At 37.6% G+C, this 25,896-nt stretch overlaps 1 protein-coding gene across 3 annotated transcripts in view; it reads right to left on the bottom strand.

The window, feature by feature from the left end:
* The window catches only part of CDC42BPB (CDC42 binding protein kinase beta), a 59,700-nt gene that overhangs the window by 12,942 nt on the left and 20,862 nt on the right, over positions 1-25,896 (bottom strand). For 2 of the 3 annotated variants that reach the window (XM_026048691.1, XM_026048689.1), the window contains exons 5-26: positions 24,975-25,068; positions 23,990-24,190; positions 21,971-22,219; positions 20,664-20,743; positions 19,500-19,666; positions 19,265-19,384; positions 17,850-17,983; positions 15,791-16,033; positions 14,797-14,907; positions 13,761-14,005; positions 13,480-13,585; positions 12,804-12,928; positions 11,600-11,705; positions 9,867-10,015; positions 9,153-9,247; positions 8,956-9,035; positions 6,272-6,361; positions 5,750-5,824; positions 5,222-5,327; positions 3,617-3,753; positions 2,926-3,065; positions 1,312-1,393 (exon numbers count right to left, since the gene is read on the bottom strand). In XM_026048691.1, coding sequence (XP_025904476.1) covers positions 1,312-1,393; positions 2,926-3,065; positions 3,617-3,753; positions 5,222-5,327; positions 5,750-5,824; positions 6,272-6,361; positions 8,956-9,035; positions 9,153-9,247; positions 9,867-10,015; positions 11,600-11,705; positions 12,804-12,928; positions 13,480-13,585; positions 13,761-14,005; positions 14,797-14,907; positions 15,791-16,033; positions 17,850-17,983; positions 19,265-19,384; positions 19,500-19,666; positions 20,664-20,743; positions 21,971-22,219; positions 23,990-24,190; positions 24,975-25,068 — 2,935 coding nt within the window. The remainder of the gene's footprint in view (positions 1-1,311; positions 1,394-2,925; positions 3,066-3,616; positions 3,754-5,221; positions 5,328-5,749; positions 5,825-6,271; positions 6,362-8,955; positions 9,036-9,152; positions 9,248-9,866; positions 10,016-11,599; positions 11,706-12,803; positions 12,929-13,479; positions 13,586-13,760; positions 14,006-14,796; positions 14,908-15,790; positions 16,034-17,849; positions 17,984-19,264; positions 19,385-19,499; positions 19,667-20,663; positions 20,744-21,970; positions 22,220-23,989; positions 24,191-24,974; positions 25,069-25,896) is intronic. The other variant, XM_026048690.1, reaches the window with a different exon arrangement.

Below are 25,896 nucleotides of genomic sequence, written 5' to 3' on the forward strand. Positions count from 1 at the left end.
CTTTCTTTTCTTGATTTCATGGAGAGTCACAGGTGGCCACACTTTAGTATCTGGCAACATTTTGATCTTGTTTTTTGATGGCAGAAAATCCAAATCAACAAAGACCTGTCTCTGGTGGGCAAAAGGAGCGTGCCTTTTATACAGATGATATAAACTATTTTTAACTGTTGGCTATGTTATTCTATGGCATTATGTTAAGGAGATGCAAGGAGATATGATGTTCTGAGTGAATTAAATTTAATGAAGAGAATATATTATCCTGCATCAGAAGTCTCGAGTCTCCAGTTGTAAGAATCCTTTCTTACATGGAGACATGGAGAAAAGAGATACTCCATTAGCTGCATCTTCTCTAGTCCTTGTCAGTGGGGCATCTAAGCAGATAGTCTCGCACACCAGGTCTTTAGTTAATTCATCAAATATCCTTAGTGTGGGATAATCTAATCAAACGGAAGAGACATTTTATCACGTTCATTCACACAAGCAAGGACTGTTCAGCATTCTTTTTTCCTCTCTTTTTCAGTTAGATGCATTTTCAGCTAAAAAGGACAGGCAAAAATGAGAGAATTAATTCAAGTAGGCTATACTGTATGGATGCCCTGCTCTTAAACAAATCAACCTCCATTCTGCAGAGCTCATCTTTTGTCCTCAGGAGTCCTTTCTCCACAGTACTCAGTATTTGCTAATTTGAGAAGAGGGTAAGCAGATGTGAACAAAAGATACGTTTAGAAACCAGTAAGAGGGAAAAACAAGTAGGAACAGTAGCAAACTGAAGGTTGAAAACCCACTGCAGAAAGGATTCCCACAAAATAGCTAGCAAAGCCACAGAAGCATGAATTAGCCAAGCAATTTCCTTAGCAAAACCCTAAAGGAGCAAATGAATGACTAATGGCAATGCAGCTGAAAACACTGAGTTTCTGTATTCTAATGCAAGGAATTACAGTTTTTGATTATTAATATATTTTTCTACTCTGTTACAGCATCAGTCCCCACAGCTAAGTCCTCTAAAACTAAAACGATACCCAGAAATTGCAGTGGAAGATGTACTAATGCAACCGAATTTTAATGGACAAAAGAAGTTATAYATGAAAGAAAGCAGGAAAGGAAGTGTTCTTTACACTGTCCTATACAATTGTGAGTATTATATCATTTTTCTACACATTTCAGCATTTCTTATAAATTTTAATACTTCTCCAATGAGAAAGAGTTTGCTTTATATAATAAACATTAAACACAGACGGCATACTTCACAATGAAAACAGAACACTGAAATTTTAACTTAGATTTTCCTTAAGAAAGAACTGATTGCCATACCCTGAATATACAAGGGACATCCTTACGAGTTGCATGTATCACATCTGATGCCAGCACAGAGCTCACACAAAACTCTTCATCTCTAGTAAGAAAGGAAACAACAGAATCATATACATGTGCACACACAGAAAAAAATTAACAAAAATCTAATTGATACTGCAATTGTTTAAACAGGCTGCAATCTCCTAACACTGCACAGAGGTCACAACCGGGATCACTGCTTCGTTACGCTAGGAGCTGGTCTTGACCCAAAGAGCTCAAGCTTTAGTTATGACTCTACAACATCCAGTAAATGTAACTCAGTCCACCCGAAGGCAAGTGGGCTGCCTTTGTGTAGTTTTTGGTTTACTGACCACACCTATTCTACAATTAGCAGCAWGAAATTTGCTCTTCCAGCCCAGCAGACACATTAGAAATGAATAATTCATACCTCAATGTGTAGCAAGAGAGGGGCCTTTGGAAAAAAAGAAAAATCACATAAAAAGCTCTTGGCAACATAATTATAGTTTGTGGGATTCAAATAAGGGTTTTCAAAATGGCTAGATTTTATTCTCTGTTACAGTAAAATAAACAGACATCAGAACAACTTTTGCATTGCACAGTGCTCCACCCCCGAGGGCTTGTCTATACAGGACTTGTTAACTGCATTTGACCGAGCTGATCACCATAATTGCCAATTTTAGTGCAAAGATGACACTAATGCCTGAAACTTGCCCACACTAGAATTCACAGTTGCAGTCGTTAATGTCTGTTAAAACATCTAAGGATCCTCAGAAGAGACTTAAAAATGCTGCCAGAACCAGCAGATAAAGCATGGGGCAGTTGGTATAATATCTGGCTGTGCTGCTTCAAGCAATGCACTGATATGAACACTGTTACTTGCAATACATTCAGCATCTCTGTTCTGCTGCTGGCGTGTCAAAGGGAAGCATCAGTGTCAGCTCTCAGAATAACTGGAAACTGAGCAGCAGTATTACTGCAAGCCCATGGCAAGAGTGTTCAGAAGAAATATAAATCAAGCTGCTTGTAAACTTTCTATTGAACAGAGACAGAAGATGTTGTAACATTACAAGGTACTGCACTTTCTAGACATTCCAGTATATTGGAGTAAAAAATAATCTTGGTTACTCTCCTGAACATACGTATCAGATCTTTTGTAGACAGTGTTCAGTGTTAAAATGGTTCATTAGGAAAAAATGACCTCTATAAGGAAGGAGGGTTCAGTTCACTAACTGTGAATTAGTTGCTCCTTTTCTGAAGACCAGTTAGTTTCTTTTAATATTCCTGAAATTACTGGCTATGGAGTGGAGTGTGACTCACTTTCACCCAGAGTGCAGGGAAGGACCAATCTTCCAAAGGTCATCTGTTTTCCATTTGGGCATATGGAATTCTACAGTATTCGCATGTTCTTTACAAATCATATTCACTTAACTGAACTATCATTTTTGTGTCAATTCTTTCAGCCTCAGCTTAGTTGATGCATACATTCAGAACACACAAGTCATGTCAGACCAGGGCTCTGATAATTAAATGCTTTTTACACATAACCATAAGTAAATCTTCTTGTTAAGGAAAAAATACAGAGGATTTCTACTCTGTCGTAACAGTACAAACCTGAGATCCAAGACTTGACTTGCAACAACCCCAGGCTGGGTAGATTTTCCTTCAGGCACATCATACAAGAAGAGTTTACAGTCACAAACAACTGCATAAGCTCTCTGCCACCCTTTCTTAACTCCTGTAGGCTTTGGAACCTGTGGTAAATAAGTGATTGCTTACTGCATGTAAACACATACAGTTGACACAGAAAGAAGGGACACTGAGAAAAGCTCAAATTTAGATTAATAGAATTAGAACACATTTTATTTGCCCTTCAACACAGAGGAAAAATAAATCAAGAAACCAAGCAGTGTTTTTTCCTCCCATTTCTGTTTAATAAACAAAAATATATCTCAATAACTAGTTAGCTCTGTACAGTCCTCAAATGCTAAAACAGTAGGACAGGTTAACTTTTCTACTATGTTTTCATCAATACATCAATTAACATCAATAATTATGTTTACATCTGTATTATGACAGAAATTCTTCCTTAAAACAAGTTTTCTTCTAGCAGCTAAAATGTCCACATTTCAGCTCTTCTAGTAAAACCCCCCCTTTCTAAATCACAAGTGCTAATACACTACGTACCTTACACAAAAAGTCTTAAGGTTTTAGTACAGTTTGAGATGTTTAAACATGCTGAGAGCTTCCAAACTCCGTAAGTGAAGTTTAGCATTGCTCTCTTGCCCAAGAACACAGGACTTACCTTGACATAGCCTTTATATGCGGTTCCTATCCCTCTTTGCACGTCGACTCCAAGAGGCCTTTTGGCTTGCTCGGGGGGTATAGGACAGACTTGGGGTGCACTATCCTTGCAGGAAACATGGCATGCAAATGAACACACTAAATACGAAAGAGAAAATCCACTGTGAAATGTGCACACAAGGCAATCATTAACAGGAAACGAATGCAGTCTACTCCCATAAACAGCAAATTAATGACACTGAAATTGCTGGTCAAATTTTTTAATAGCCCACTCTGCTGAAGGAATGCACATCTAGATACTGTATGAGACAGCCAGGAGAGGGGGCAGACTAAAGGAGGCTGCCTGGCTTGTTYTTGCAGCCACAGCCTGTTGCTGCCTGGAGAACTGGAGGTCACACACAAGGTGCTCCCAAAATCACCTAAAAAATTCACCKCTTTCAGGAGGCATCATAATTATTGGGACTGTGCAAATCACGGCACACGGGTCACAGAATAGGGAAAGGCCACAGGATACAGCCAGTTCCACAGGCCTCCAAGTGCAGGGTTGGTACCACTGTATGTTAGTGTAGTCACCAGTAGTAAGAAAAGGAATCAGGGAGCACAAGTGATTGAGGTTGTACATGGTGACAATTTTACTCTGCTGGTCACGTCAATGTGATTTTAGTTTGTTTTGTAGCTATCAAAGAAGTGGATTAAAAAGCCAAATGGGGAAAGTTATGATACAGTGCTTAATCCAAAGACAAAAATCTATCTAGTTGTTATATGCACCAAGAGAGGGAAAAAAAAAAAAAAAAAGACTATTCCAAACCTCCAAATTTACAGGAAAAGATGCGAAACAAAGTTCAGAACCGTCAGCAACATGAGCTGAAAAGGAGCCCCAGAGCAAGTGCTGGCAGGGCAGCAGGAGCTCCGAGGAAAGAACTGGCCATAGCCCTGGCAGGAACGGAGCCCCGAAGGGCAGCAGCTGCAGCCTGGACACACTGCTGAAGGTGCCAGTGAAGGCAGTGCTGCTAGCAAGGACCAAGGAAGGCACAGGGATGCAGGAAGATTACTTGTACTGTAACATTTTGAATCAATTTGTGAAATACTTCTAACCTCATGTGTCTAATCAAGGCACAGGTAACTATTTTTAAAGCAAAATACTCCCAAATACTCATATTTGCTGTTCAATAGTGAAACATGCATCAGAGAAAGCCTTCTAAAGAAAACTAAGAGATAGCAAGGCAGGCTAGAAGCCAAAAAGCTCTCCAGAACAGAGTCCGCAATCAGGAGAGCAAAAAATAGCCCGCTTCAGATTAACATGTTACCATAGCATTCCCACAGTCTCTTGTGCAACATGATACACTAAGAAACCCTTCCCAGCTCACACTATCCTCACACTGAGAGCAGAATCAGTAGTATGGAAGGGTCACGGAGCTTGAATTTGGTCACTTTAGATGTCTGATAATGTAAGAAAGCAAAGAGAAACATTCAGTGATAGCTATGCCTCCATCTTCCTGACCAAAGAATATTTAGGGCAATTTAGAGCCCTAAAATATACAAATTTGGGGGCATTTTTTAAGAGAGAACTGCAGGTTCCTGAAAACCAAAAGGTTAACTGACTCACCGTCACAGGCATAACCCTGTCGAACTAATCCCACCATGAGAGAGGTGCAGTGACTACACTGAGTAGGGCTTGTAAATGACTTGATATTGAGCTGATGAGCTTTAGGCTGAAAGACACATTCAGGATAAAAACAAAGTGAAAACTTTTTAGTCTCTGTATTTTTGTAATGAAAGCATCTCCTCCCCAGTGACCCTCTAATATGTTAGAGCATATGTCAGGAGATCTGGGTTTCTTTTAATTAAATGCAGCTTGTAGAAGGTGCTGCAAGACAAAATAACCTCCTTCATTTCCATTTGCAGAAGACATTTAAACCCAAACATACAACCAAATATATTTTCTGATGTTCCTTCTGACAAATCAACACCCATCCAAACTTGCATTTAGGATCATCTGAATAAAAATGTAGACCTAACAAACAAGCAACACATGACAAACCCAAACAGGACAAGAACAAACACGGATGGCTAATCTATAAATGACATTATGTTTCCTTAGTTCTTCAAAGTAAGGTTAGCACAGTCCCCCTACCTTTGGTACAGCTAGAGAAATGGACTGAATGGTGGGGGAAGGAGCAGCAGGCATCCTCTGAAGCCGAATTGGTTCCTGAATCACAAAAAATTGCAATTGAGCAAAACAAGGCCTCAAGGATTTGTTTTAAAATTGGGGTGGCAAAGATTATTGGTTCCCAACTCCCCCTTTTTTTTTTCTTTTTTGAAAATCATCAAAAGTTTAATTGTTGTAAACACTGGCATTTGGATTTAATATGATTTTTAAAAACAGATTGTGTTTTAAAGCACTCACAGGAAAGCCTGCACATTAACAAACAAGCAGCAATACAGAAAACATAGGAAAATGAGAAACATCAACACACATAGAGCCAAGGAGAAGGTTTTGTTTGCAGCTGGCCTCGAAGCAGGTGCAATTAATACTGACACATTACAAATAAGCAACATCCAATTCTGCTCTTCATAATGATTGCTGCAATATATATTTATAATAATCTGTACATACAGACACTCTAAATAAAGGATAAAATAACAGCTGCCTTACTTCTTGTTGTTGCTCTGCAGTTATAACTGAAGTAGATGGTGAAACKTCTGTTTTGGGGCCCTGTGTTTCTTGCTCGCTAATGGAACCAGTCTGAAAAGGTGAAAGCAAACAAAACAGATTAGATACTACAGATTCGATGAAAAGTTCTCATGCCAACAAAATAAAGGTAGCCACAATCATTAACTCACAGGAAAAAAATGCTCATTTCTGTATGTAGTAAACATATCTCTAATCTCTAAAAACRAAGCTTCTCTCTCAAAAGAAAAAAAGCCACAAAACAAAAGACAAAACAAAACAAAGAACAAAACTTTCCTCAAAACAAACCCTACTACCTGATGGAAAGAACTCTAAAGCACTGGATTATAAAATGTAGTTAGAGGCAGCATATAGGCCTTAACAGTGTTCTATTCCCAGCAAGACTGCCTCTAATCTCTTGCATGCAGGTATGGAGTGATGTCTGAGAAGCTTGGCAATAATCCACAGCTTATTTCTCACTGTAATTTACTACAATTAATTTTTTCTACAACACAGCAGCCACCAATTCAGCCACAAGAAAAATTCTCAAAGTGCTGCTACGCAGTCTTTATATAATTAGAAGCTATTTAACAACGATCGACAATTCTATTACCGCCTTTATCATTAAAATAATCATGTCTATTTAATCATATTGGCTTCTATTGAACAGAAAAAAAAAAAATAAAGACCAACATCCATTACAAGCCTTCTATTTATTTCACACTTACATTAGCACCTACTAATTGTCAGCACAAGGGGGAAGTATGCTACAATTCCAGAGCTAAAGAAGCTGGGTGTGGAACCAGGATACTCTATTACTGTACTCTGAGGACATCACGAAAATCATGATTAACAAACACCAGATTAGGCTTCACATAAATGATGTAATTAGCTCCAAGGCAATGAGTAATGAATCACTCACTTCCCAGCCTGTTTAGACAGGAAAATGGCTCAGTTCAGTTAGCTCACTAAATATATTCAGATATTTGTTATTTTTGTTATAAATTGATTGGTAGAGCTGGGCAAATGAGAAAAGAACAAATTATACCATCATGTAATACAAACGGTTTAAAAACAATAAACGTGATTCAGCCTTAGTCATAATAGAGTCAAAATAGAGAATAATAAGCCTGTAAAGAGGTATTAAGGAAGGAAAACTAAACTACCTCTATTTAGTTGGTTAAGCTATAGATAAGTTAAGGGAGCCAAATGTCCACTAGTTTTAGAAGGCCATTTTTACTATGACAGTTCACAACAAAAAAAAAGGAGACAAAACTACCAGCAAGAACTTACTTCTTCCCAAAAGGCTAGCAGAGAAGATGTAGACGAAGAAGAAACAGAATCCTTTGTTGTAATGGATATGAGGGATAAAAATGATCACTTATCACCCACAGGAAAACTTCAGATGGAATATTAGTAGGCTATCTAAATAAAATGTTTGTATGGCCGAATGGTATTTTCACAGACTAGATTAACCCAAAGCAGATGACAGGGACCATCTTTGTAAGTATATGTAAAACAAATTGTTAGTGGAAGTCATTCAATTCAGTATCATGATTTTTAAGGTAGTTCATCAGAAAACACCACCTATGCTCCCACAGTGACAATATCTACTGCCTGATCTGCAGGATGGGGTCCCGACTGGGTATGGACGTGGTACTCTGATGTGCTGCTGTTTGCGTGGTGCTGTCTTTTCCTCCCTCCCCAGTACAGCACATCTTGCAGCTCCAGCAGGAAAGCCAGTATGGGCATTTTGTGACTGGAAGCAGCACATGCACAAGGTATGAATATAGCATAATATGCCCATATGCCTTTTCTTTCTGACAATGGTAACACCTTGAAAAAACAATACAAGTGTACCTCTCAGATATAAAAATCTAACCTGGTCAATGAGGTATTAATCTCACCCACTTTAAATTAGTTCCATAAATATAACAGATTATTCTTCCCATGACTAGTTCTTGATTTTATCTTAAACAGCTTTGTGCATTCTGTTAAAAAAAATCCAGAAACTCCTTAAAGATCAAGAGTTCATGAAGTAAGGAAATGTAATTTAATGTTGCATTTAACAGCTGCTTCCTCAGGGGATGTACAAGTTTTTTTACATGAAACGCCCACTTGGAGCCATCATTTGTATGATTAGTTTTGTAAGGAACAGAGGGTGTGTCATGACAAACTTATTATACCAACATCTGTAGGTCCTCTGATTCTCTTCCCAGTTCCTTCTACTTTAACCACTCCATTAAGATCTAGAGCCAACACTTTTACATATCTGTATAAACATTCTTTTTGAATTGCATTAATACCTTTTACTATATTAAATGGAATGTCCCAACTGCAAAACTTTTAATCCATTATTTGTAAGAGGGTGTGATATATCCCTTCTAAAAAACCTGGATGTGTATTGTTCAGCCAAGGATTTGAGATTAACCAAAATAAACAAACTAGAGAAAAAAACATTAAGTGAGCTTTTGGGAATATTCCCCAAGGTGAGGGGAAAAAAAAAGGCACTAAAAACTACGCAATCTGACACCAAGAGGATATCAGTTCAATGCACTGTCATACTATTTTGACTTCCATATTTTACATATACTGGATCCAAATTTATTACATTGGGGCTAAGTGGTACTTTTAAATAACAAATATAAAGTTCAACTGTAATGACTCACTCTGAAAGTCAGATCACGTGCAAGAGGAGAGGTGTTGAAATATTCAAAAATGGAATCTTGGAAGTCTGGAAGTTTAAGACCTAGAAAACAAACAAAACAAGGCAAAATAGACTGAGTTAGCTAAAGGGCTTCACATGAGCTTTTCCTGCTTCATAAATGCTATGYGAATTCTGTTAAAACACAGAGATGTTGATTACCTGTATCAGTTCTGTATTTTTCCTCCAGCTTTTTCTTCAAGCCTTCCATTTCTTCCAATAGCTCCYTATTTTTTGCTTCCGATTCCTTTAATTTACTAAAGCAACAAAACATGATCAAAGTGGGACCTGATATCTCCCCAAAATGTATGATGTTCCCTCACGACCTAATGTTTCAGAGCTGTGGATAATGTCCCCCCTCCCCTTTTCTTTGTTTTTTTTTTTTTTTTTTTGGTCTGATTAATTTGACTTTTTCCATGAGCTGGCATCTCACCACTTGGCTGGAGAGTGAAAACTGCACTTAAGACTTCTCCTATCACTGCAGATATTTGCCAAAGGAAATAATTCTAACTGTATAAAATAAAATMATTCTAGCTGGCCTCATCTTCCCAAGATGCCCACTCTCCAGTTGGTATTGGATAAGAAAAGGTATTGGATTTGCTCTGAATATGCTCTTATACAATTTTTTTTCCTTGGATGTATAAAATCCATGTGTTGCTACCAAGCCATTCACAGCAGTGTAAGGGTTGTTTCAAGAAATTCCTAGAATTGCCATTGAATTTAAGAAAGAAACATGTAGGCTGTTGAATAGGATCTTTCCGACGAAGTCCAGTAATATCCCTGGCACAAGGGGCAATTTTAAAGAAGTTGCATCTATTCTAGCACATAGACTAAAGCAGCACATTAAAACCTTAACAGAACCAAAGCCCCTATTACCTTTCAAAAGATATGTTTGCATCTTTAACTTTTCGAAGCTCTTCTTGAACTAGTTGCTTGGCACGAATTTCTGCATCAAGGGCAGACTGTAATTCCAGCCTAGCTGACATATCCAACTTCTGACTGCGGCGTACTTTCCAAAGTGGATCCTGTTGCAGTAAGTTACTGAATATTAATATCAACTGGAAGGTATTTCTAATGTTATTCAAGGACATAAAATAGCTTTCACACTGCTTAAGAGAACGCTCTTTTAATTATGGATACTAATCCTGCTACACAGAAATCAATTCACAGGCAGACTTCACATTAGTGACAGAATGAGCGATTTTTATAATGGTTAAACCACTAATAAAATATGCTTGAAAGAAAAAGACTTTAACACTGGGCATGAAAATCAAACTGAGAGAACCCAGTGAAAACAGCCAGTTTCATTCATGTAAGCACTGAGTAAAAACATGGTAAGACTGATAGTGGCAAAAATATGAGGAAAGAAAAAAGAAATAGTCTGAGTTTGGAGATATTAGGATACCTGCATTGTTTTCCTAAACGAATACTAATCTTGTTATGCAGCATACACTATGCTTTGGCATACACTATGAAACTCAGTTCCCTCCTCTAGGCATTTTCCAAGCATTTTTCTGCATGGACTTCATCTGCACTGTGGACTATTCCTTAATAGATCTCTAGTCAGGCATGAACCTGCAAACTGCATTCTCAGGGAAAGGGCAGCCTTTCCTTACACTGAGAAATAATTGCCTGAGATCCAGTTCTGCTGACATTACAAAATCAGCTGCATTACAAAGAACAGACAGCATTCCTTATTCTGGCAATAGCCAAGAGGAAAATAATGCCTACTGCATTTGATCTGATTCTCTTCCTATGATATCTCACGACATGTTAGAGCATTCCTTTTTGATGAAGCCAAAGGGTAACTCACAGGAAAGGACAATTTTTGTCTTGTTTTCCAATATTCACGTATTTGGAAAGGATGAGTAACTCCATATAAACCAATAGCAGCTTGTTTTTTTCTACGACTGTTCAGTGATACTAATTAGCACTGCTAAGGACACAGGTTTCCATACTGGGTTGCAAATGGTTCTTCCCTTCGTTAAGCAGGTGTTTAGTACTGATCATGACAAAAATCATTCTTCCCTTTGGAACTATTCACTCTCATGAGGGCTTCACCTCTCTTCTATTTGACAAACTGTTTGGGAAATCATGATATTGCCTATACAGAAAAAAATTATGGCCCTGGGTCTCATTGTTTTACAGATACCTAAAAAAACCAATGTGATCTCAAATGTGTTATTAGTTCAYAATAATATCGACCAGCCAATGTTGAATCAGAGAAGAAAATTCTTTGTTATCTCACTGCAAAAGCAATTAAAATTATTCTTGTGCATTTGGCTGGGTGAGCTGAGAGGCATTTTCATACTGTCCTTCATGGCTTTAATTATTGCTTCTGCTCCTCCACACTGTTTAAAAGCAATTTGCAATGACAGATATTAGTAAGAAACTACTAGCTCACAGTATCATCAAATTCTGATGAGCTGACCCAAGCAACTCAACGCTAGGAAGTCAGTGAAAAAGCAGAAGCTTTAATAGAAAAGAGTTCTGATGGTTCACATGACTTTTTTCTCCTTAATATGTGAGCAGAGATGAATAAGTGGCAAAGCTAAAAGTTTAGCTTTTTAGACATCTCAAAACAGTCTGAATGCTTTGCTGTTTCTTACCAGTGTTCTTGATCCCAGACTGGAACTTCTTAATGATTCTAGTTCTTCTGTCATTTTGGAAGCTAATGCTTGGAGATAGCCACGAGCATCCTTCTCATCACTCACCCTATTGTGATAAAAAAAAACAGTTACTTGCCAGTCTTATGGCTCATGGCATCACATACTTCATCACTGAAGATCGGAGTGTCTGCACTGGGTTTAGGGACGTAGCACAAGTGGACAAAGACAACAAAATTGTCCTAGACACAGAAACCTGAAAACAACCTAGACGGCTGCCTTGAGCTTTTTCTATCTGGTCTTGATTGCAGCAGTTGCCAGGGAAACTGTAGCTTCCCTTCAGTCATCAACAAGAATTCTGCAGAAATTCACTCTTCTATAGAGTCTGATCTACATATTGCCATATTGTTTGCCTCTTCTTTTTCCTCTCTCTAAAGATCACCTTCAAGGCCTTCTCTAATATCTAGAAGGGCAGATATACACACCTTATGAATCCCTTCTCATCCCACAATCCCTTCACTATCTGAAATATAGTAAATATTGTCCAGCAACTAAAAACTCATTTCACTACAAAACGCTGTTCTCCAATGCCTAACCTGGATGAGCATTCAACTTCAGCCAGCAAAATAATTGCAAAAAGCAAATATATACCAATGACCAAGAAATCTGCACTGAAGGTAGCTGCACACGGCTTACTAACTCAACAAATGCAGAAGGTGTGACATGCTGACCTGTGAGTTACGTTCCAGTGCTTGCTTTGAGGAAGATGGAAAGAAGCATCGAGGGAGAAAGACAAGATCCCTCTGGGGGCTGCTGGCAGAACAGCTGTTTTGATATTTTGAAGTGTACCTTGTAAATCATGACCACCTTTCCTGAATGAATTTATCAAAATATTCCAGAAGACATTGGATGAATTTGGTATCACTGTAAGGTTTGATGCAAGCTGACACCAAAACTTAACAAACTGCCCAATACTTAATGGTATCTGACAATTTCATTCTGTATCTCACAATAGTATTTGACAATTCTAATTGTCTTACTACTCAGCTCTACTCTGAAGAAAAGAGAAACAGATTATCAACATTCACATGAATATCATTTCATTGATATGAGGCACCCAAAAATGGCTTAGCTACCATACACAGAAAAGCCCAATAAATATTTAAAAAATAGAAAGTGGCCATTGAGATTTCTAAATAAAACATACCATTGAATAATTTCTGCAATCTGAGCTTCCCAGTGAGCAACAGATTCTTTCTTTGCTGCTAGGTCTTGGAGCTCGTCTTCCAGCTGCCTGTTCTGTGCTGTCAATTTATCCACAAAGGAGCAAAGCTGAAACAAAAGATTAATTTCACCTGTAGCTCATCTTAGCTTCAGACTTTTTTTGTGTGTGTATGTATACACATGCACAGGATCTGAACAAGCAAAACAACTCTCGGTTATTTGGGAGTTCTAAACACATCAACCAGAGGACTAGAAGATGCTYGTTTTTGTGCAGCTGGAGACTGGCTTCTGAGCCTAGCAGAATACATTGCTGCTTCACACAAAATAACCCAGAAGAGGCCATCGTGAGCGGCGAAGCTGAACGGAAAGCAATCAAGGAGGCAGTCATGCTCATGCGTCTTCCTCTGTGCAGCTACACCAAGCAATCCAAAGGCCTCCGAGTTGTGGGAATCAATTCCACAAAGAGCAGTATAGAAAGGCTGCAGTTATTATTTAGATTTCTGACACACACATATGACCTGAATTACATTGGCTTTGTTAGGGTACTGCCTGATCATTTACAGATTCTGTTCTAATCAATAGACAGACTATTAAAATTACAATATATTGAAGATAATAAACTAAAAATTTGTATTAAGAGTGTTTCATAAAATAATTACCCTCTCATTTTCTGTTGTTAGCTTTTTGTTRTCTTCCAAGAGCATAGATCTTTCACGCTCGTATTTCTCTTTCATTGTTCCTACTGCTTCCTCCATCTCACTGTGCCTAAAGAGAGGGACAAAAAGATTGAAATACTTGCACTGTAACATTGCTGAAATTTAAATTGAGATTTTCAAAAGGAATAAATAGAACTGAGGTGAAACAGCAATTTTGAAGTGACATTGCACTGTGACAAAAAGCAAGTCATCTATAATAAATCAATTATGCTCAAAAACCTTACCTCTCTCGCTTTGCTTTCTCTAGTTTGTCCTTTAATATCATGATCTCCTTCTGCAGCGCGAGCTGATGGCTCTCTGAATCGTGTACTTCTTTTTTTACATTTTTTACTTCCAAGACATGTGATGCTTCTCGTCGGACCARCTCCTCTTCGTAAAATAAGATTTTTTTCTCCAGCTCAGACTTCATTTTGGAAAGCTCCTGCTGATGTTCTAGTGTGACACCTGCTGCCCGGCCTCCCTGCTTCAACTGCATCCGAAAAGAAATCAGGAAGAAATTATGATTTTTGTATTTTGGAACATTATACAAAAGCAGAACTGTCCAACTGGCAGACTTTTTAAAAAATGTTGTTTGGGTGCTGAGTGAATTAAAAGGTACTCAGCAGGCACTGAGCCCCATGAGTGCCTGCTCTGCTTCCCAGGATCACAAAATGGTTAAGGAAAAGCCCTTAGAAATCATGTAAGTCAAATCCTCCTGCTCTAGCAGGGTTGCTTAGTCCAGCCTGCCCAGAACAGTATCCAGACAGATTCTGGGTAACTCTGATGGTGAACGTCCCACAACTTCTCTGAGCAACCTGTTGCAGTGCTCAGTAACTTTCACAAAAAAGCCTTCTAATCCTTTCAGCCTTCTCTTCTCCAAGTGAAACAGTTCAAGCTCTCTCAGCCCTTTCTCATTTGAGGTGCTCTAGTCCCTTAACCATCTCAGTGGCCCTAAAAAACCCAGTTTGAGTGGACTGTACCTGCATTTGGACAACGCAAGCTAAACAGATGCTTAGAATTTGATATAAATTTGATATAAACTGTCCATTTTCAAGGCAGTAGTATCCATAATCTCTGCTTTAAAAGATATTAATTATCGATATTTAAGTATTTAAAGAAAATAAGGATATAAATCTGAACAGGTTAGGTTATGTTTCCAGTAATTCTATACTTCTTAGATGTCCCACAAGTATCAACAGTTGAGTAACAGTTGACATAAGTAAAGCTATTGCAGGTGTTTCATTATGAGTAAAAAATGGCTTTAAAAAAAAGTTAAATCACCTTCAGAGCTTCCAGCTCATTTTCCAGCTGCTTAGAGAAGACCTCACTGTGCTCACGAAGTTTGCGTTCTTTTGACGCTTCTGCTGCAACTTCTTCCAGTTGAGCTTCCAACTACAATGAGAGGAAATAAAAGTCATTTCAAAACAAGGCTGTGCTACTTGTATTCCTCTCCTTTAAGGACCAGGTTGTTGGCCTTTGGGGAAAACAAAATAAAACAAACACACAGACAAAAAAAAACAAAACCAAAACCCATCACCCTGTTTTCTACTTCCATCTTCATTATCCCACTGTTACTATTAACTCAGAATGTCATGACAATATTTGCCTACAGCATTCCAGGCATTAATCTGTATCATGAAGAACTAGTACCAGATGAGTTTTTGTATCCATATAAACTGTTTGCTTGGGRACAACTGCACAACTTCCTTTCATCGTAAGAGGAAGAACTGGCACTTCTTTCTGTGCTTTCAAATTTAACAAAATTGTTTTTAAAAGGATGGTATTTTGAATTGTGGATCAAAAATAACGAATTCAGATTATGTTTTGAATTATTTAGTCTGTACCATTATTCCTTTCTCAAACTGAAGAGAAAAATTCCGTTAAGTAGTAGTCAGTACTCCAGCACTGAAGCATATCAAGACACTAAATTTCTTGGGTTTCAAGCTGACAGTGACTTGGAGTCTAAAACTAACATGGCTAAAGAACTAAGAAGCTGGGCATATAGCAAGAATCGTTTTCCCCAGATTAAAAACAACCTGATTACAATCAAAGAAAAGAAACTATTAATTTCCTGGTAGCTTAACCAATCACTTAGAGAAAAACAAAAGATCTATTTTGTGAACTGTATCAAAATGGTATGAAAAATTTGTCCGAGCAATTTTTTTTTAATAGACAAATAAATTAGTTAATGCTTCTGATTTTTTAATATAGCCACCAATGAAAAACTACATAAGCAGCAGCTGAAGCAATTTGTGGTTAGCTTTTGTCAGGCTACCTCTTTTCTGATTTTCTCCGATTTACGGATGTCCTGTCGCATGGCATCGATTTTCTGCATGCTGATTTCCACCTCCTCCTCTTTGTCGCGGAGCTGCCGGGAGAGCTTCTGCTTTTGAGAGCGCAAGTCCCCCATCCTCTCACTGAGCTCGGAGAACTCCTGCACAGCCAGCTTTCTCTGTTGGTGGGCATCCCTCAGTTCTTTGGATTGGGTCTTTAGTCTCTCGGAGGCTTCTACGAGTTGCTGGTTAAAAGAGAAAATATATCAAAAATTGGAGTCCATAACTTCTTTCCATGAACCAGGGAAGTGGAAATATATAAGCACGACTCAAAAGCTCAACTACCTCAAATACTATTTCTAAAAGTTAACTTAAACAAATTTCTTTTGGATGRGCAACTGCAGTAACACCTCAAGACAGCAGTTATTTTTTCCTATAGTCCAACACTACTATTTTAGAAAATTGCAGGGCCTTTCCACTTGTAGCATGGCAGTCTGGGAACATCTTTGCTATTCCACAAGTCTTTCTTATAAATCTGACTAGAGAGGTCACCTCACTAACGGTTTCATTTTAGTTTATCACCACACACCTGCACAATAATATATATATTTAAAGAAAGTGTTTCAGCAGACTGCATAGTCAGGGAAACCATCAAATACCCTGTAAGTGCTGCTCCTGCCTGTCTTGTGAAGTTCTTCAATTACTCAGAAGACTCTGAGGAATATTCCTCAGAATAACTGTGAAGCTTTAATATTTTAATGGAAACTACAAAAACTGTTGCCATTTACAGCAAGAAATTAACATAAATTAACAAGATTAAAAAAAAAAAGGAATGTTCTACATAAAATCATAGGAGGCTGAAAATAAAAAGGAAGAACTAAACCCCAAATTAAATTGCTTCTGGCCAAGAGTCATAAACAGATTTTTGCCATTAGTACTGAAATTCAAGAGCAATAMGTTACTTTCAAAAAGGTCCAAATTCAGACAAGGAGGAAGAGAACCAGCTGCTTAGCTAGTCATATCGTTTGATGAAAAACTCTTTCCCACGAGTAAGACAGTAGACAGAAGAGAGGCTGCTGAATTCTAGTGGACAAAAATTAAAAGTGCCCTCAAAAACACGGAACAATGTGTCAAGGATCTTGTCCCATGGATGACTTCTGGTGTGTCTTAACATCACACGAGCAGTATGGCTACTCAGCCTTTTGAAACCTAGTTACTTGTATATATGGGCACTGCCCCACACTCCTGAAAACCACAGGTAATACACAYTATGTCATTACTTATTTCGAATTAAAGCATTCTGGTGACTAAAGTAAAACGGTGTTACATTTTAAGGAACAAGGGTGTAATTTACACAACACTTAGTAACCCCAGCAATTACATAAGCTATCCTTGGCCTTAAATAATTTTTTTTTGAATTACAAAGAGTAAGTGAGCTCAAGCTGGACCAGTAGTTTAACTCCATTAGCTCATTCATATCTATGCTCTTCAGTATCTACAGAGCTAACTGCTAGCCACACATCTGCAAATTTAGCTGTGTATATTGTAACATCTTGAAAGGAAGGATGTTAACAATAAAAAAAAAAAATTCAAAATACAAACCCACTCCTTTCTTCAGACCCTGCCCCAAACAGTTTCAAACTTAATATCCTTACCCTTGGGCAAACCATGTACAATTCAGCTTTATGATTATACAGTCTATTAGCTCCAGCAGTCTTTTTTTTTTTTTTTTTTTTTTTTTTTTTTTTTTTTTTTTTTTTTTTTTTTTCTTTGTCTTCCTGGGTATGTAACATTCCACTGTCTTCAAAAAATAACATACCAAAAAGGCAGTATTAAAAGCTCATTGTCACATCTAGTAGAACGAACGCACTTTAACAAGATTCCTAAAAACTTCCAATAAAGGTATATCACAAGTAATGCAGTGACACACTTTACAGATTCAGTGACATCCCAGTAGTTTAAAAAGCAGGATTCTAAACCCTAAAACTGTGGTTGCAAGGGAGCTGCTCTAGAACTCCTTTCAGTGGCACTTTTTAGAGGTGTACACATTGAGAGCAGTACCTTGTGAAGGTCCTCCTTCTCCTGCCGCAGTGCTCTGCACTGTTTCTCCAGTCCTTTTAATTTGTGTATGGAGTCTTCATGCTCTTGTCGAAAAGCCACTGCATCTGCAAGCTGTCCTTCCAGTTTACTTATATCTGTAGAGAAAGAAATCCTAAAGGTAACTTGTTCCAAACTTATATCAAGAAAGTAAGCAGCATTACACAAGCACATTTTGGCTAGGAAACTCAGCTCTTAAGTTTCTGTCATCTTCCCCATTTCCACAATCTTAGACAACTTATTTTTGTGGCATTGAAAGCCCCRTATAATTTTAACTTTTCCAACATATTAAAAAATCCTCCTGTCAAAGAACTTTCACTTGTCTTGAAGTGAAAAAGCTTTGTACCGAGCTTTGTTTTGAACTGAGTCTAATTTGACTATTTTGACTCCAGTCTAGTTGAAGAATAGTTTTTCTTGKCATCTACTTGGGAGAGCAAAACTGATTCTGCAATAGACCCACCTAAAAGAGGGCATATTCAAACTACGGAGGGGAGAAAGAAAAAGTGCTTTGCTGTAACAAGCATGACACGCAAAGACTGAGAATAGCAGAAGCTTGGAAGCAGGAAAAAAAAACCCRAAAATTGCCTGATGCAAAAAAGCYTGTGGCRAACATAAYCTGAATGGAGCACAACAGATGGAGGTCATGGACATCAGCAGCTGAACTCACTTGAGGAATGCTACAGGCCACTACAAAACTCTCAGAGCCAASTCGTTAGCATTCTAGGTGCCATTTAATTTACCACTGATTCCCACATAAAAAAGGGACACTAACAGSAGATTTGCATGGATAAGCAATAGCACTGTCAAGCTGCATTTTTTTCAGTGATATAGATGAGTCAGTTTTCTCTCAGGACCAAGGCCAGCATTTGATTTTCAGTGATGCTTCCTAATTACTGTATCACCAGACCAAAAATAAATAATAAAATAAAAAAGGGAGTTATCCTTCCCTTTATGTTACTAAAGGGCAACTAATCCTCTCCCCCCACCATCTCCTACATCTTCTCCCAAAAAACACTCCCCAAAACCATACTTTCCCCAAAGAGGACGATGGATAACAGAAGCTGCTGAGATTTTTAGTGCAATGAATACAATATGAACACTAATTGACTACATCTAGCTGATTCCTTGTACTCTACACTTCCCACTCCAATGCATCATATCAGGCCAAAGAAATGGAAGAAAAAAGTAATTGCTTATCTGAAAAAAACTGATAGGCCTCTTAATACTGAGCAAGACTGCAGAAAACCTCTTTTCTTGAGCAATTCCRGAGTATTATTTCTGCTTAGTGCAAATACACTACAAAAACAATATATACTTTGCTACTGGCTAGTAACATTAAACTGCATGACTCAATAAAACTTATCATACCAGGGGCTTACCTGTTAATTTGTTCTTCAACCGTTCAATTTCTTCATTTAATTTTTTTATTTCCTTATCACGGTTGGCGTTTACTGTAACAGATACCGGACCTTGCAGGTTCTGCATTGTCTGTGTAGATTCTTAAATTTAAAAAAGGAGGGAAAAAAAAAAAAAAGAAAAAGATGATCAACTAAATACAGTCCAGTTCCTTCTAAGGAGCAGAATCAAGAATTCACACAAATATACCCCACTAACCTTGCAGTTTCCTGCTCAAATCCTGCTTTTCTTGCTCCAATTTCCGTATTTTCTTTTCATAACCTTCTATTTGTGAACTGTTCTTTAAGTCACGCTGGGCATCCATATCTTTGGTTACAGTGTCCGACTGCATTAAACTCTTTAGAGAGCCTCTATCAGATAAAGAGCTACAACCAAATACATAAGTTAAAAGATTTTTGTGAATATTCACTGCAATCTGCAACAGCGCCATGCTGTGATTTCACCAAATACACACATCAAATGCGTACAAACAATTAAAATAATAATTGCTATAGTCCAGATAACTGCTAGGGTAGACAGAGTTATTATTCCCTCGACACTGTRCACGCTGCTAAAGAATTAAGATATTTGCATTTGGAACAATAGTGAGGTTAATGTACGTTCACTTTACAAATTGCTTGAACAATTTAAAGTGTTAACTCCTCTATGCTAAAGGCTGCCATCTGAGAGCAGAACAGGCAGAATGGGTGTACCTACACTGAGAGAGCTGAGACACAGAACAGGGTTTAGTTTCAAGTGCTGACAAAGACGGATTTAGGTTAAGCCACATGATTTAATTCTGAAAAGGACGAGATGCATGTGCTGCACCCTTTCTGCCAGCAATATCACGGGGAATAACAAACTACAGCAAAGCAGAATGAAGTAGTAACAAATAAAGCAAATTAATCTCAAAAGAGGCACAAGAATATGGACAAGGATCCTTTGTGGTCAGAGGGAAATTCTCCTCTGTTGAAGGAGGGAGAAAATGAGCTGCGTCTGTAAGCACCTCACAACCATGGACCAGCTCTGGAGTGGCACTAGGTTACACTACCTCAGCTTATGAACAGGGCATCGGGGCAAGAGCCACCCCTCAACAAACCCACCTACTCTAAGCTCCTCTTCATGTGGAAAGAGCAAGTTTGTATCTGCAAGTGCCACATCTAGTCCCGTACGTTTCATCCATTTCAAAGAGATAAGATATTAAATATAAAGGTATCTAAATCTTGAGCAACATAGGTTCAGATACTTTAAAAGCTGGGATGAAGATTTACCCAGAGGTACCTCCACACACATCAATCTTTCTATATATTTATAAAAATGAGATTTTATAGAATAAGCTATATTTGGGAAGCAGGTTTAAAGAACAACATACTCTTTGCTTACCTATCAGTTGTGTATGTAAACCCAACGAATGGTAAATGCAATCCGGAAAAGCCTGAATGAGAACTTGGTGGCACCACTTCCTGCATAAAAATAACAGTCATGAAAACCCCAAAGAAAACCCATAGGGTGCAAAGGGATTTGACTTAGCCTCCATGGCTGAAGAGATGCAGCTAAGGGAAAGACTTTCCTTGCTGCATAGCAGTGCACAACTTGCAGTCCTTCTTTACTGCCTACCCTTCCATCATCCATGTAGGAATTTCATTACAGGCTGTCTCTTAACATAATGACCTGAGTTCAGGACTCTTCTTCCCAAACCAGCACTCAGAAGGGCAGTATTTTGACAACTTCAAAGCACAATGCGACCATTAAAAGAAAACTCCAAACTTCAAGTCCCTAATYAAAAGTGACCTGGCACCAAAACGTGTGCTTCTGTTTTAGCATTTTAGTAACTGTTACRCAGGTAATTAAAATATAAGTCAAAAGCTCCTCGACTCTTGGTATACAAGCTGATGAATAAATTGCACAAAAACCTCTGCCCTTCCTGACAACTGTTTCTAAACTATAAGACCCAAACCCACACAAGCTGGCACTAATCCCAAACAAAGCCCCTTGCTGTTAAGGGACTAAAGTAGCAGCAGTAGCAATGGGAGTTCTTATCACCTGGACAGCTCCAATTACAAGTTGCGTGGTGAATATATGCGTAATTTTGAAAACCCAGGAATTTAAGTCCCTTTTGATAAAGMATAAATGAAAATACAAGCTGCTAGTAAAGGAAAATAATAAAGGGACTTTTTATCCTTCTAAATGCATTTTGATTTTGACTGACCATGTTGTTCAACACTAGAATAAATCAATCCTGTCATTTCAAATGTGAAACAAAGCGCTTCATCCTTATGTCACTTTGAGTATTCAGAAATTGTTAGCTTCTCTTCTAAACAGTAACACATACAAAAATGGATCTGATCCAAGGTTTAATGGGATACAGTTCTTTTGAAATTTCTCAGAGCAGCTTCACTTGTGACCAGCTCTATGCTTGTGAGGATTCATACCATTATGACTGCAAGAACACTATTTGCTGATTTAAGACTGTACCACAGTGCATATCCATATGAACGYTGAAATAAATTTGCTAGGCCCAGAAACCACTTTCAAGGCTATCAGAATTAAAAATAAAGCCCCTTATTTTACTTATTAACTTTTTTCATACTCTTTTATAAAAACTCATTTGCTTTAAAACAAGTTCTCACTACTACCACACATTGCAGCAAAATAATATACTTGTATTAGTATTTTAATAAGAGACTCACTGGATTTCTTAATACATCATCATCTACATCAAAGTTTGATGTATCAGAAGGACTGCTAACTTCTGGAATATAAGGTGCTTCTAGGTTTCGGATGTTGTCCCAGTTAAGTCCTTCAAAAAACGCATGAGACTTAAAATCCTCTATTCCATTCTGTCCCAGTCTACGCTCTCTGCTGCAGATAAGTCGCTGAATAAGATCCTTTGCCTCTTCAGATACATCTGTAACATGGGATGGAAACTGAAAACGCTCCTAGAAAACAGAAAGAAAAGARTTTGAGATACTTTTAGAGAAAGGACCCATTTCACAATTTCAGCAGTGGTTTAAAAAAGAAAGTGCTGAAGTGCTGAATTACATCAGCAATATTGGAAATGAATAAGCAGACATTGTTCTAGTTCTAGTGAGCAGAGGCAAAGCACAACACAGTACATTCAGGGGTAATCTTTTTATCTTAACATGGATTTTGAGGACAAGAAACCTCTTCTCAATTCATGTAATATATATCTAGCTGAATTTACTGTAATTCTGTGAGAAAAAGCAAATCTTTCATAAGACCTATGCATAAACTCTGACATTCTCTAGTATATTAAAGGTCATGAAATAAAGGTAGATACTCATTGGTATTCTTACTCATTGGTATTCTTACACATAGATCCACTAATTTGCTGAAGGACTATTCTTTGAGGTTTCATTAATTAAAGCTCCTAAAAAATCCCCATGATGCTTGCTATTTCATCACAAAACATTTTTAAATATAAAGATGTATTTCTCTAATTTATGCATTAAACATCTTTTGGTTTTAATAGAAAAATCTCTATCCCTCAAAGATCTTCTATCATAATCCACAAACATAAATTCTAAAAATATAGTTACCAATAATATATAGAATTACTCCAGAAAAGTTKTTTTTATCCACAATTTAGCTTGCTACTACTTCTACTGTATAGCCAAGATGATTTTTATTTTCCTTTTGATCTGGTTTCTCAAGAARGGACAATAACATATTTATTTATTTTCAAGCTTAAATTGAGACAATTATGGACCAAGATAGAATAATGCAGATTAATCTTAAAATAATCAGCTAAAAATATAAAATCATATTCACGGTGTCTAAATGAGATTACAATATTAAGACCATAGCACAAGAGCTTCAAATGCTTCCTCACTGGTAGATTAAGAGCCCGGTAGCCATGAGTTACCACTGCTAGTCACGTATTTCAATATAATTAATAAAGGGTGCCATCAGTTAGTTTATTGAAGAAATTAAAGCAAAAAGAGAGATGAATATCTCTCACTGCTAGTGTTTCAACTCTAATAGGATTTCATGTCTTATTAAATAACACTGTGCTCTCACAGTGACACTGTGGTAAGACTTGTAAACTGCACTCCTCTCGRGAGGAGAAAGCACAACACACCCTACACAACAGCCTCTGGTTACCCAAGGTGAACGTGTCCATCCTGCTAATAAAACTCTCCAAAAGACACCATGAACTGGTGTCCATTCTTACTCCCTAATGGTCCAACATACCCAGAAGTTCCAACATTCTTCCATCACTTCTTGACTGGACAAAACCCCTGAACTCCTGTTTTTAATGCAGCTAAGTGTACACCACTTGACTTGCCTATTTTCTTTTTGTTCTGACTATCAGTGTAGTAGTAATTGTGCACAGCTGTGTAAATAACACAGCTGTCTCAATAACACATTACTTCATTTTTACGCAGTGCAGAATAAACTCTTGTTGTGCTTACCTAAGAGTTTTAATTTTTACTTTTTGGAGATTTTTTAAGTATTTTTCAAAAACAAAATCACCATTTGGATTATCATTTTAAGAAAGAATTCAACTTCTGCAATTCAGAAATGCAAGCATTCCTAAATAGCGAACTAATAAATCTACACAACTAGGTCTGGTTCTAAACCATTGTGAGAACAATCGTGAGAACACAAAACTACCAGCACTTGAACAACTTTTAAGTCATAACAGTCTCCCCAGTGCATCCATGTAGATGGAATATATTTCTTACTTCATGATTCATAATCTTCCCATAGGTTTCCACCAGTGACTCTGCATAAAAGGGTGTTTCACCATAAAGCATTTCATACATGCAGACACCCAGTGACCACCAGTCACATTCAGGCCCATATTTGCCCATTCCATCTTCCATTGCTTGCAGTATCTCAGGAGAGATGTAGTCAGGAGTCCCCACTGCTACTGATGACTGTACCTTAAAAAAAAAAAAAAAAAAAAAAAAAAAGTATGTCATTTTGGCAAGTTTCCAGGCTTTCTCAGAAAAAAAAACTTGTTGTGGTTCCCTTCAATTCATTCTGCACTTTAATCTGGTAATTCCTTGATAGGCACTGCATGTCACAGAATGTCACTGAGACATAAGATTGTGCCAAAATTAGTGAATAATGCTGCATGTGTTATTTTGGCAAGATTACCTCTAAATACATCACCTAGGCAAAGAAAAAATAATAATAAAAAAAGGAGATTGAGCTTATACCAATGAGCCAACCTTGTTCACAAGGTGGACAATTACTGTACCCTTGCGATTTCTTTTTTAAAAGGCACCAGCAATATGAGACAAAATGCTTATTAATTAATCTCCTCATTTTGGATGACTTTCCCTTCAAGTATTTCATGACTGCTGGGCTGCTGGTCACCTATGACTCTAGCACATCAATAGCATCAAACTTGTACCCTTTTAATGAAAGGTTTTCAGGTTTTTCCACAAAGAAAAGACCTGGTGAGAACTCACATGCCTAGTACGAAAGAAGGTAAAGACTGAAAAGCATTGCAAAGGATACCTTTAAAAGTCAGTCACAGATGAATATTTCAAAACCATTTTAAAATGTATTATACACTTCCCCCAGTTTTTATCATGTCAAAAAGCTTACAATCTATCATCTCCCTGGTGCACACTAACAATATTTAATGCCTTTAAGACCAACAACTCACTTAAAAGACCCCATTACTAACTACCCCCTTAAATTCTGCTTCATACATACTGTGCCATCTTCACTCATTTTCAGACAGGATCCAAAGTCTGCTAGTCGTATGTGGCCGTTCATGTCCAAAAGAACATTATCAGGCTTTATGTCTCTGTTTTAACAAAAAGAATAGAAAAGATTTCAGTATATAAATTACTAGCTTTGCTTGTGAAGATTAATCTTACATAAGAATAGACTTGCCATTGGATACCTATTGGTACAAACTTTTTTTCTGTATATGATTCCCTCCCCCAACTTATTCTTCATCTGCAACACTGGAGGCTCAAATTACATCAGATTTTCAGATCAGTCAAATTGAACTCTCAACAGTCAAAAAGCCAAACAGAACAATTACGATGAATCATAGCACTGTAATGGAGAGGTAGAGCACTTCACCAACATTAGTTTGAGATTATGCGTGTCACAACACATTGTTTCGGAGCAATAAAGACAAAAAAGGAATGACAATTTATTTCAATCTGTTTTTTGCCAAGTAACTAATTTCTGACCTCCTGATATAAGTGTTAGTGACATATATAGATATATGTAAAACAACCTAAAAATATCACAAATAATTTTAATAAAACCTAGCCAACATGTTGGGAAGATGGGATAGAGAATGGAAGAGCAAGAGGGCAGAGCCATCACAACTGAGCACTAGATGTATTGCACAACATCCCACCATCTTGCAAGGTAACCTGTACTTGTTTCCCCCCTACTTTCTTTAGTTATCAGTACACAGCATAAATTCCTAACAGCTCAGTAATATCACCATGTCATTTCAAAATATTACCAGTGAGCTGGCTTAAGAAAGTGTGGTCTTCCCCCCCTCCCCATCTCAAAAAGCTACCAKATATACTAAAATAAAACTTTGTATTATCAATAAATAAAACCACATGTCCTTTACATGAAACCTGCTGGTCTGCATCACAAAATGCCC

This window comes from Nothoprocta perdicaria, unplaced genomic scaffold (assembly GCF_003342845.1).
Source record: "Nothoprocta perdicaria isolate Ctin4 unplaced genomic scaffold, notPer1 scaffold_56, whole genome shotgun sequence".
NCBI classification, from domain to species: domain Eukaryota; kingdom Metazoa; phylum Chordata; class Aves; order Tinamiformes; family Tinamidae; genus Nothoprocta; species Nothoprocta perdicaria.